The sequence below is a fragment of the Columba livia genome, chromosome 9 (assembly GCF_036013475.1).
Source record: "Columba livia isolate bColLiv1 breed racing homer chromosome 9, bColLiv1.pat.W.v2, whole genome shotgun sequence".
Lineage (NCBI taxonomy): Eukaryota > Metazoa > Chordata > Aves > Columbiformes > Columbidae > Columba > Columba livia.
Window position 1 is genome coordinate 1,396,257 of NC_088610.1, and position 13,068 is coordinate 1,409,324.

A 13,068-nucleotide genomic window follows, 5' to 3' on the forward strand; every position below is an offset into this window, starting at 1 on the left:
ACAAGGATCGAGTCTAACTCCTGTCCCTGCATATGACAACCCCTAAATTCACACCGTAAATCAACATTTAGAAGGGAGAAACTCAATATAAATATATCCAATGTACAACATATTTCATACACTATATTATTGTAACCCAATATAGCATAAATTGTCATACAACAGAAAAGCAGTTGTCAAGTTTACTTTAGTTTCCCAAGTTTGTAATTTAAAAGAATGTATGTCTGGTGTTCTTTTTTTGTCTTGCAGAAACACATTGGAACACCATTGCTCAACTCTGAACAAGGCCGTCTCCCTCTTCCCTTTTATTAGAAGTGAGCTAGACAGTATTAAAGAAGTCATCTCCAGCAACCTGGACAACTGGGCTGCCATGAAAGAGGAGATTTTTCTACAAATAAAGACTGTTAGCAAAGAAGCTTTGACAGGTAAATCGCCTGGAAATAAGATATTAATAACTATATATTTTGGTAGTTGAGTGTAACATGGTAAATTAGAAGGTCAAATTAATTAGATTATTTCTAATTCTGACATTAACTTGTCCAGGTTGCAAGTATCAGGAGACCCTGTCTGCTGTGAACTGGGTTCCACTCAGTCCGGTTCCCTTTGGATTAGCGTGCTGGACTAATTGTTTGGGTCCAACTGAAATGGAAATAGTATAAATACTATTATTTGAAACAGAAATAATATATGTACTATGAGTCTACGGATATGATTTCAACATAAAGCCTTTGTGATATTTTAATTTGCCTCGTGTCTCCTGAAGATTCAGTTTTATCCTTGAATACCATCCTTGCTCTGCCTCAGTGTAATTACACATCCAGAGCATCCGCACAGGCCCCACGCTGACTTTTGCAACTTGAAAGGCTGTTGCACATAATTTTTATATTTATATATCTATATATTCCTTTCTTATGCTGTGTGTGTCTGAGTCGATGAGCTGCTATTAGTTCCGGAGGTTAGTTTCATAAGGGTTATCACATAGCAAAGAAGTAGGTGAGCTGCTGTCGCTTTCTGTCCCTGTGAGAAGGAATATAAAGGTGTGATGGGCGATGTGCATCTCCCAGATCGTTCTGCTGCTGAAACCCTGCGAACCCCAGTGCAAAGTCACAGCCTAAGTGAAACCTGCGTGCAGGGAGTATCTCAGAAAATATGTAGTTTCATTTGAAATAGCAGCTGCCCAGCAGCCTGTGCTTCCTGGGGAATGAGAAGTGATATTTCCTGTTTTCAATGATGGCTTTGTTGGGAGCAGGCAGAGCTGAGCGCGGCCGCCCCAGCCCAGCCCACCACGAGCATGACCGGAAAATCACTCTTCAGCTTTGAGTTTTTGTAAGAACAATTCACTGAAATGTCAGCGTCAATATCACACACTTTGCTTCGTGACTTCATCTCCTAATTAGACGGAGTGTTGTGTGTCCCTAAAGGTTCCTCTCTTCCTGTGCTCATTCTCTGCCCACTTCTCGCCAGTAAAGCGAATATGAGTGTGAGTTTGTGCAGACATCTTCAGGTTCAAAGACATTCATAGCATTTTAAGGCTTGTTTTTCTGTGTGTCAACAATGGGTTTTGTATCTTCTTAAGATAAGAAGCTTGGATTCCAGTATCTCTGTCACTCGATCTTGCAGGAGATACGTGTTATTGCTTAGAATAAAATTAGTATTATTTGTCAATAATAGGTGTTTGGCTAAGTGCAAGTTATCTGTGTAAGGAGGTGTTGCACAAAGCGTGTCTTTTGGCCCTTCACGTTCTCAGCAGAACCTGAACTGAAGTCCTGAGGTCATCTATCAGGTGTAATACTTCCTAGTGAACAAGGTAAATTTGACAACAATCTACATTTTTCTCCTCCTCAGAAATACCCAAATTGAATCAAAGATTAGCAAAATCCCAGAGGGAGAACGAATGCCTCCAAGAAAAGGTAAAACATCTGACGCTGGTGGCCGACACGGTCGAGCTGAAAACTCAACAGCTTCAAACTTCACTTCAGCAAGGGAATGAACTGCAGAGTAGGTGCCGTGAGCTACAGAAGGAAACATTAGGTAAGAGAATTTTGACATTTCAAGCAAACTTCCAAGTAAAATGAAATGCCAGAGAACGATGTTAAAAGCACTGGAGTTGTGGTTGTTAGTGTGAAGGTGTTCAACAGCCCGGCTCGGGCCCGAATACAACGTGGGTGTTGTGCTGTCAGAAAGGTGATGTGTTGTTCTGAAGAGTCCGGTGCCCTGCTGGGAACGGGACTCAGCTGAGGCGCGGGAGGAATGAAGGGAGGGAGAAAAACAATGAATATGGTGCTGATAGAATTATGTTGTTGCTTGTCAATCTTATGTAAAACATCAGGGGGAAAAATTAGAAAAAATAGAATAAATACTCTCCTTTTGAGTGGAAGGCCAGGCAGGATTTTTTGCTGTGGCATCACAACTGAAAAGTGGGTCAGGCTACGCCAGTCTCTTTGCTCCGAGATTCATTAAGCATGAGTCTGTCTAATGACTTGCCTTTGATGTGTGTCTCGGGAATCTAGAGAGTCCTCTTGAAAACTCGCAGGATAGCACTTGAAATTCTCTCTTGTGAGCTTTGCTGAGACAATAACGCATTACAAAAAGATGGTTTGTATTGGTATCTCTTGAATCTCTTTTCCCTTTAAAGCAGGATTGCGTTCGGTGTGCTGGCTCAGAGACATTTTAAGAAACGTATCGAGGTTGTGCTGTTCCGGGCGTAGTTTTGAGTCATGGAGTTGGCACAGCGATTACCGCGCTGCCGTACGCACAGCGTGTAATTGCACGTTTCCAGCAGTAGGTCTCGGTGCTTGTCACGATGAAGGAATTTCACTGATCCTTCGATACCCGTGATAATATCAAATGGGAGACAGCGATGTAGAAAAACCGCAGACAGCACCCCATGAGTTACCAACCTGTGTTGCTGAACACAATCTTTTTCTCCGTGTATAACAATAGCGTCAGGAAGGATGTGTTTGAATGATAGAAATAAGCAGGTAACTACAGCATTTTGCAGGCAGCATCCACACAAGGAATAAACTTTAGAGCTGTCAGTTGTTAACTGCAGCATCTTCTTCTGCAGATGTAAGCAAATGGAAAGAAATGCATCAATTCTATTTCAGTTTCCTTTTTCGAGTTGGACATGTTTCAGAAAATCTGTACCTTTTTGTTTGACTTATATGTAAAATCACTAGGAGACACTTTTAAGGAAATGTGAAATAAAGTGCTGGGAATACATAAATGGGCTCTACCGCATCGTTGGGTTTTTTTTCAAGACAAGTAAACAATCTCAATAGCATATGTATAATTTATATCTGTAATATGTATTACATATCTGGGACAATTGCCTGGGTAAAAATATAACTAAAAAAGCCAAAATTCCTAATAAGCTCAAGATAACACCACTAGAAAAGATAAAATTGAAGGAGTTAACTAGTTGCAGTGGTTGATTAAACCACGTTGCTTGTCCCGAGAGCGGGAGGTTACATGGGGCTCCTCGTGTTTTACTTGCAACTTGTTTGGAAAAGCTGCTAAAATGCATTCACTTCTGTTTCTTCTCCATTGAGAGATTCATATTGTATCAAAATAATCTGTGCACATACCTCACTGCCAGGTTTGACTGTTACAACGCCGCGGTGTGAAATTTGGAAATTACGTAGTTTAGAATATTCCGCGTGTTTTGTTTCTTAATGTTCACTTTCTGTCTTTATTTATGCTGAAGTAACCCTAGAGATTGAGCTGGGAGGCTCTTACGGTGCCAGAAATCACCCAAATGGACAGTATCGCTCCAAAGAGGCCAAGGTGCTGGATCTAAAATGCGATAACACCCACCGCAGTGGTTTATTGTGGCTGATTAAACTTTCCTCTCTCGCTGGTAGAGTGGCGCTTACGGAAAAGAAGTTTGTTTGGTCTTTAGCGTGGTCTTGTGCCTTGCAAAGAGACGCAAAGTTCCTTTGTACGGCAATGGGTATATTCTACTAGAAGTGCTGCTAATTGCAAGGGTTTGTGTGTTGCTTTGAGGATAATGCCACAGATATTTTGTTCAGAATCTGTGCACCAATTTTCTGGTATGTGCTGGTGTGGTGTCGTGTTTGGGTCACACTGTTGCATTCGTTAAGGAGGAGTGTATGTAAAATGCTCATTTTGCCCTAATACTTGGCTTTCTTCTGCGTTCAGTATGACCAGAAATCTTATTTCCAGTTTCATTTTAGGAGTATCTTTGTATAAATAGACAGAAGCAGTGATAAGTCATAAGCACTTTGATCATTTATCATTTACCGTTCTCTAGAAATGTGAATTTCTGCAGTTTTCAAAGTGGCTCTGCTCCCCGGCTGCCTCGAGGAGAACACCATCACATTTGACATGCATTTTTGAGGTGGAAATATTAGACAAAACTGAAAAATCTCAATGCAAAAATAACTCCTCCTCAAGTATACTTCAACGTTTCATTTGTATTGAAAAGTCTTTTAATCTTTTTATATGGACTAAAATAGACTCATGGGTGGCCCAAGTTAAATTCGTTAGTGCTGGTGTGCAGGCTGTTGTGGTTCCTGCCTGGCTGTAAGCACCAACACATACGAGTTCCAAAACCGTAGATTTTACTTTTATAAGATGTCATGCTCAGTGTGACTCGGATGATTTTACACATTGCGGAGTTAAGTTTTCGCGGTGAAGTGGCTGTTTGTGGGCACGACGAGCATTCCCGGGAGCTGGAATGTCGGCGCTTGCTGCCGTTGCGGAAAGTCTAAAGTCCGTTTAATTCGGTGTCGTGTCCCCAGCGCTGGAATCCATGGTGTGGTTCAAAGGAAGGAGCAGGAACTTGGAACGGCAATTATAGGAGAATCTGGCTTCCTCACATGTCTCATCTTGTTCTAAGAGGCCCTTGAGGCTAATAAGACAATCTTTTAAGTTTTGAAATATGTGGTTTCATATCATTACATGAGATATTTGTGTCGTTACGTTTGTGCTGATATGAAAACTCCCCTCAGTGAGTTCCCTTTTTGGTTTTGTAAAGCTGTTTACTTCAGAGGTTCCTATAAACAATGAGTTCATAGTTTGTTCTTGTGCCTTTTCAGTTTTCCCACCTTTAACTCTATAAAGAAATGTCTTGTAATCTTAGAAGACCAGAGAAAGGCGCTTGCAGTGTGGAATTTACTTTGTGTGTGTCCTCAGCTGAGCAACAGCTCCCGTGTCCGTCTCGGGCACTTGGGTTCTGGTTTCTTCTGCTGTCCGTGAATTGGGGAAGGGTCCAACCCCACATGGGGGCCGGTGTTTCACTGAGCAGATCTAAGGTGTCAATAGGGTGGATGTGCAAACTGTCCTGTCCCCGCTGTCCCAGCATCTCCGTTTTGCACACACCACGGTTCTCTTTCACCCCAGGCCATCACCTGGAGCTAACGATGTTCTTACCAAGAGAAAAGTTGATGAAAATGTCCCCTTCACCTGCTTCTGATGAAAATTATGCTCTGTCCCCATAAATCCCATAGAATTATGTCTACATCAGCACTGTTGGTGGATTTTGTTTGTACACTTTTGTGTTTTCTGTTCCAGATTTATGGTTTAAGATGCTGTAGGCTGTACATTCTGTAGCGATGGGATCCAATCCCACATGGAGCACGTTGGTGGGTTTGCCCCTTTTGTCTTTATTTCCTCCATGCCGGCCCTGGGCACCTCCCGGGGTGAAGAGCGCTCCCCGACTTTGCTTCCAAACAATATCAACAGTATCGTCCGGTGAGCTTGTTGACCTCTAGAGCAAATTGGAAAGTAAAGATGTTTTAATGAGCAGCCCAGGTGATGAGTATCAAGGCTTAAGGATGGAATGTAAACTTATTCACTGTCCCTGAGCTCTCCCCAAAATTAATTTGGGGAGGACATTTGTGATTCAGCTCTCACCAGTTATTCCGCTCTTGGAATTGAGTGTGAATACAAGCAACTGCAGAGTTCTGGTTTTGACAAGAGAACAAACTTGGCATTTACAGAACTAAATGATCATTTTTCACTTCGATGTGACGACCGAAAAGGAAGGGGTGACTGTGGAAGGAGCCTAAACTCTTACTTTTATCCATGCTCACCTCTTTATTAATAATTTTCCACTGCCAGCATTGGTAGGAGACCTAGCCCAGAGTTGCCACCTGATATTTTTGTCTTATTCTATCCACTTCAAAGGAATATTTCGGAAGCTGCTTGTCGATGTTGATAAAGGGAATCTGTAATTCGGGGTGCTGTACAGAGCCGCTCCCGCCCTCAAGAAGCCCATGAAGTGCGCTGCAGTATTATCGGTCGCTGCAGTATTATCAATCCTGCTCGCTCGCCCATTTAAAATACATTTCCAGAGACAAGGGATTAAAAAAACAACCCAAAGCAAATGCAATGGGTTGGCTGGAAGTTATCAGGGTGGTTGGTGTGTGCGGATTCTCAGGCGGCGCGGCGGGTCGAGCTGGAGCAGCAGGGTCACGGTGACCCCGCTCCCCCGGTTCGGCTGCTTCCCTCGCTTATTCTGCACATCTCCGCTCTCTTTTTTTAATAAAATCCTGAAATAGCAGACATTTTGTGGAGAAAACACAAAGGAAACATCGTATAAAGAGTTCATACAGAATACCAGGACTCTGCGGAATCTTAATGAACAGCTGAAGTACCAGCTAAGGAGGTGGTTTTATGTGAGGCATTTTAAAGTCTGTTTTTATGAATTAAAAAAATGCAGCCCTTAATAATAAATGAGTTCTTAAGAAGCAATAAAATGTTTGATGTGGATATCCAGAAGGAGATTTCAAGACTGCTGGCTCAGGTGCTTTTATTCTACCCTTCCTGAATGGATCAGTAAGACACAGTCTCTCTATGGAACTTGTTGCTGGATTGGGGTAATAAAGGTGGTTGGTGCGCTGACAATACAAATGTCCTCTTAGAAATACAAAGAATTATTTTCTTCATGAAACAAGCATCAACTATTATGAGTTTCCCATTGTATTAAAGTAGTGGGAAAAACACTTTTTTTTTTAATTGCATCACTTCATCTTAGTGAAAATCAATTTTAATTAGTGGATTTACACCATATAAAGTTAATGTGTAGGAAATCAGATCTAGAGTGTCCATGCGTTGGGGAGGCTGGTTTTTTGGTTTAGTTTGCCTCTTTTTTTCCCACAAACTCCTTTGAAGCCAAGGTCCCTCTTTGGTACTAGAATAGCTCAATGACCCAGAAAACAACCCAAAACTTAGGAGGATTTGGGATTTCTCTATTTTGAAAGGACTTTGCTTTCCGCAGCCAATATTTTGAAGATCCGTATTTTGTGTATTTATCATAGAACAGTAAATTATGGAATATGATAGCAGTGAGTTACATTTTGGCAAAGCGGTGAAGTTGGTTGCTGCTTTCCTACCAGTTCTTGGGCTCATTGTGCATCATGCAGTTATCTCAAGATGACAGGGCTGGAGAAATGCTCAGCGCAGGGCAAGGTCTGCTGAATAATTGTCTAATCAGATAGACTCGCAAGAAAAAGAAATCAATAATGCCTCGTGGTACCATCTTTGTGTGTATTCTTAGGGTTGTGAGCAGCAGAAGAACACATTCCCCTAAAAGAGAGGAGGGAATACCTGGACTCTTCATTTTTATTACCGTCCAAATCCTTTCCTCCACTTAATCAGTCATGGAAGAATTTTTCTTCACCAAGTCATGCAGGTTTTCTTTAGCCTATTTACAGTTCTAGGTTTACATTGCTGGCTGTGTGCATGAAACATGGCCTTTAAATCTTTTGATGCTGCTGCTTCACAGGCTGCTGAAGTTACTGAACGTAAACGCGGAATAAACTAAGGAGAGATGCTGTCGAAGCGGCGGCAGCTGGAGGACGAGCGGGACGCTCCAGCGGGGAACGGTCGCGCTTCGTGGATAGAAGGAGCCGTATTTTCATCTGCGTGAAGTGTCTTTAATGACACTTTAAAGACCGCTTGGAAGAGCTTTGCAAATACGACGAGAGAATAGTTTCCTGTAGTTTTAAGTAGGCTGCGGTTCAAATATCCACTATTCATGCTACAAGTACTGTTGAAATAGTGGTTTTTTTAATTAATTCCAGCTGCGGTGCTGAGATTTGGAAGGGTGAGAGCTGGGGAACGCGGCGTTGGTGTTTGAGCAGAATGTGACACATGGGTTACACGAAGCAATGGCTCATTAGCGCTTTTCAGGAGGCGCTTTGAGTGGAAGAGGAACGCGATGAAAAGAGCATCCTCCTCCTCCTCCTCCTCCTCCACTGGCTGCTGGGCCGGTACGAGCAGTTCTGACACATCCCAATTAGCTCGGATTCAAAAAGGCAGGAACTTCTGCCGAAAATTCAGCCTTAAAGAGCGAGTCCAAGTGTGAGCCCTGGCCCTGGCGGAGCCAATGCCGTGTCAACCGTCTCCCTGGCCGCAAAAGTGCGGGTGACACGTCCCTTGTGCACTTGGGGACAAAAAGGGGAGCTGGTTTTGCCAAGGTGGTGGTGTTTCTCTAATGAAACACTTTGTAAGGCCTTGGGATAGATTGCCATCGTGTTTGCGTGGTGTACGCGGTTGCTGGCTTGTTCTTTTGAGGGCACTGAGCGTGTTCTAGATTTGTACCGCCCAAAATAATTTAGAATCTGGTCTCTTATCTTGCTTTTGCTCTGCTTGTTTTATATACGAACATGAAGGAAGTGAAGTACGAGTTGAGAGCAGAGGTCCGGAGCGCTGGGTCCTGGCAGCCGCCAGCAACATGTGCGGGGGGAGATAAGGAACAGGCACTCCTGTTTCTGGCATGTTCTCCCGGTTCCTGGCAGCTCCTAGTGATTTAGAGACTTCCTGGTGGCACCGCTCGGCTCTCCAGAAAGGATGTCAGTCTGTACACTGGAGTCCGTCCCTGGGCTCTTTCCAGACAGGCCTGTGAGTCACAAATAAATACTTTATTGTGTATACAAAAAAGAATTTATCTTAGGGAACATAGTACATTAAATATTATAAATAAAAATAAATAGTTCTGTTCTTTGCATGTAGGGACTTTAAGTATTCAGTTTGCTTCTTTGGTCTCCTCAGAAACATACAGTGAAGCGAATTATTCCTAGTCTGACACAATAATTTTTCACATATGTATTTCATATTTCTCACAGCTTCTCTAGTATGCTCCTTAAATAAATGTACTTAAGTATCTGTGTTAAGTGTACATCTGAATTTGGTGTAGCATTAATAGAACTGGGCTGGTGCTGCTGGAGCAAACGGGTCCCAAGCGCCGGCTGGGTCTGCGTGTCTGCAGGAGCTATTGGAGCTGTGCACATTAACCTCTAGAAAGTCTTAACTACCAACAAATAACCTTCCTTTTCTTGCATGTGTATAAAACACTGAGCTTTTATTTAGATGAGACCAACATTTTCAGAAAGCAGCTTGGATTTTTTTGGTAGGTTTTGCAGGAAAAGTACAAAATTACATGGTTCGATCACACGTGCTTCTGAACTGATATCGCGGGGAATCTGTTACGAATTAGCTGCAGAACTGATGGCTTCCAGAGCGGCTGCCTGCCCAATGGGAATATTGTTCACAGAGCTTTTTTTTTACTGAAACTCTACCAGTTTTGCTGTTTACCAAGCTGGAATCGGAGCCTTCGTTCAGCACCGTGAGAGGGTGCAAACTGGGCGGCTGAATTCCTAAAACCAATTTATGGGCAGACGTGGCGCTTGGTGTTCCGCACATACCATGGGCTGCATCTACGGGAATTTGCCCAAAAAGAGGAAACAGTCACCGACTTTGGTTCTTTGTATTGTTTTTTCTTATCTTTTTGTGCGTGTTCTGAGCCGCGTCCCCTCGGTCCGTGTCCCCATCAGAACAGCGTCTCACGTGCTGGAGAACACGATCCTGCCCGAACCCTGAGGGGCAGGGGGTCGGTCTCAATCTCTGCCCTCACCCGCCGCTTGTCCCTGTTTGACGGCCGGGCTGGTCGTGTGTGCTGCCTGAAAGGTGAATTGTGACTGTGTACGACTAGCGGAAAATACATTGTGAATCACAAAGATAAGTAGAATTAAACTCAAACAACGTTGAGAGCGCTTTGGACTGAAGAGTCTTTAAAACGTGGTACTTAAAGCTTTAAAATGAGTATCAGTGTTACAAAGCATGAGAGTGCTTTTTGTTGGTTTTGCGTATTTTGCAACAAGCTTTATTTTTGTTGCTGGAGAACATTTTTACATAAGCATTTGAATATGCTTTTCTTTATTCAGCATAAGTTTCCATTTGTATTACTGTCTCCTCGTTGCTCTCCTCATTCGTACTATATTTTTCCAGCTTGATTGAAATGTGTATTATTTAGTCTCTGTGGGTCTGATCCCTGGGACTTGTTGCCAAGCAGCTCCCGTTGGTTTGGGAACTTTCTCTAGAGAAGACTTGCAGAAACCAGCCGGATAATTGAATCCATCTACCCCCTCATGAAAATACTCTTGTCCAGTGCTCAGCCAGTAGGAAAACTCCAAACAAGCGGAGTAAAAGAAGAAATGGAGCTGAAAGAGACCACCCAAAGTATTAATACTAGAACCAAAATACGCATTATCTCTCTTCTTTTATTTCAGATTTGTGTCCATACTCTCACATCTAGGAAGAGGAAGAGAAACTGTACTAATTAAAGAAATGCCAGAGATCTTCTGTAATAACATATATATATATATATATATATATTTTATATTGCCAAAAAGGGGTGGTTGTGACAAGCTGCTCTGCAGCAGCCGTCCCCATGAGAAGAAGGACAAAGGGCTCTCCCTTCGGTGATGTTGATCTACAGCAATTTTGTCCTAATCTGTTGTGACAAAGCAGTCACGCTGCAGGTAGAACTCAATGTTAGATTGTTCCCACGTGTTCCTTCTAACATCTGCGTGCTGCATGAAGCCAAAGTTTCCTCTCTTTCTGTAGGAACTCAGAGCCGTTTACTTCGTAAGGCGACGCCAGGGTGAATGACAGGAAATCAAAGTTGAATTATTCAGCTTTGGAAAAGCGTACAGAACAATACATGACTGAAGAATGGCCAGTTAAACAAAGGAAGGTAAAGGACAGTAAGTGCAGGTGGTCTGATCTGTCCTCCGTGTGCTTGGCCGTGGTTCCCCATGCGGGGAGCAGCGGCCGTGGTCGCTCGGTCCCGTGTTCTGTGGTTCTGTGTCCGCCGTGCAGGTTTTTGGTGCAGATAACAGGACGCAGATCACACAGTGACTGCCCGGCTCTGATTGCCATGGGAGCTTGGCAGAGAAGTTCTTTTTAAACAGCTGAGAGGAACTTTTGGCAAGAACGCTGTCACACACAGAGCCTTTAAATAGTTGTGAGTTGTCAGTGATTTATCTCCAGGGGTTCTGTTGGACGAGCGTGGATGCTCTTTCCTAGCACGGTTGGTTTGTCCAGGCATAAAACTGAAACACTGTGAGGACACTGTAAGGTGATAAACCACTGCTTCCCAGGGCTTTTGACAAGCAGTTAAGCTGCCCTTCCCGTTTACTGTGGTCATGCACAACCATCAAACTTTGGGCAGGGTTGAAAAGAGCTCTGTGGAGCAGCTTCTGACCACATTCCCTCAGTTTGAGGTGCACAGTCACACCAAAGCACCTGCGGACTTGTTGTCACAGGGAGAATGGCAGGGACAAACAGGGATAAATGCACGCTACTGGTTATTTAGTAAATATAGTTCCACGTGGAGTCAGCATCCGTTGCATCAGAACAGGGGTTGCGGAGCTGGGAATGTGCCCTGATCTGAGCAGGGAAAGAGAAGGTACCAGTCTCCATCTCTTTGTCCTTCCAGGAGCCAGGGTCAGCAGCCTTCAGTCCCTGCTGGTCCTTGTCAGACCCAGCTGAGAAGAGACGCTGCGAGGAATACTGAGAAACTGTAGAATCTGAGATAAAATGATCTTATTTCAGGAAAATTCCCTTCTCATGCCTGCAAAGCCACTGAGTGCTTAACTCATGACAGGAAAACATTCAGTCATCGCGGGGTAAGGAGGGATGGGGAGAGCAGGTGAAAAAGTGGCGAACAACGTTTTAGCTGAAGAGTTTGCAGCGAAGTTGTGTGTGCTGCTAAATAGGATTGGTGCCGCTGAGCCCTGCGCTTGGAGAGCGGATCGTAGAATCACAGGATGGTTTGGGATGAAGGGACGTTCCCAGCTCCCCAGTGCCACCCCTGCCATGAGCAGGGACACCTTCACCAGCTCAGGTTGGCCTGGGGTGTCTCCGGGGATGTTGGCAGCAAGGCTGCTCCGGAGCCCACTTTCCTCTTCACCTCTTCACCTCTCCCAGCTCAGCCCTCACTACACGGTGCTGCGTTTAACGGTGGGAACGTATTTGTGTCCGCAAAGGAGGTTTAACTTCACTTTTGCCAGGCCACAGCTTGATTTACACACAAGACTTAATTGACTTCTTGCCAGACCTTTCCGCTTTCCATTGCTGTGCGCTGTTGTCGAGGGAAAACAGCCCTTGCCACAAAGCTGGGGGGATCGTCTCCCTCTGTGCTGAAGAGCGTCAGTCCCTATGGATTCCTGAGACTTGTTTTGTCTAAACACCAGCGTACAATGCTCTCAGGTAGAACCGCATCTAATCGCTCCTTTTGATTCCTAAACTTCCTGAAAGTCTGATGTAAATGGGAGGTATTCTCTGACTGAATACAGATTGCAGTTAATTATTACTAGTAGGTAACTGCAAATATGGGTGAATTATTATCTATATTTATGATGGCCTTCTGCTTTTAATATATGCAGTTTCCAGAGTGTGTGCGTGTATTTGTAGTTCATCTTGTTCTGAAGTTCCCGCTCAAAAAAGGGTTTTTTCCAAGTGGAAAACAACATTGAACTAATTGTCCAAATGAAAAGAGGTGGGATATGTACTGGGAAAAAGGCAACGGCGGATTGAAACTGGTGGGCGATGTGTTCTGAAAGATCACATTTGGGTAGAGAGTAATACAAAATATATATTGCCAGTAAGTCAGCGTCAATGTCTTATATGAAGCAGCATTAGCAGGTTATTTTCAGGTCCACCTTCCCGCGTGCTTTTGCTCTCAGCATTATGTACAAACCCTATGATTTAAAGCATTTCATAGTTACATTTAGTTGAAGTTCGTGTTTCCTGGTAGGA

General features: G+C 43.7%; 1 protein-coding gene across 16 annotated transcripts in view; it reads left to right on the forward strand.

Moving 5' to 3' along the window:
* Positions 1-13,068, forward strand: part of LEKR1 (leucine, glutamate and lysine rich 1) — a 39,682-nt gene that overhangs the window by 16,989 nt on the left and 9,625 nt on the right. For 14 of the 16 annotated variants that reach the window (XR_010474565.1, XR_002419700.2, XM_065073403.1 and 11 more), the window contains 2 exons: positions 250-425; positions 1,846-2,031. Coding sequence is in view for 13 of the 16 variants with exons in the window: in XM_065073403.1 (XP_064929475.1) it covers positions 250-425; positions 1,846-2,031 (362 nt within the window). In the remaining 3 variants the exon portion in view is untranslated. Of the gene's footprint in view, positions 1-249; positions 426-1,845; positions 2,032-10,872; positions 11,013-13,068 lie in introns of those variants that run through there. The other 2 variants (XR_002419701.2, XM_065073411.1) reach the window with 2 other exon arrangements.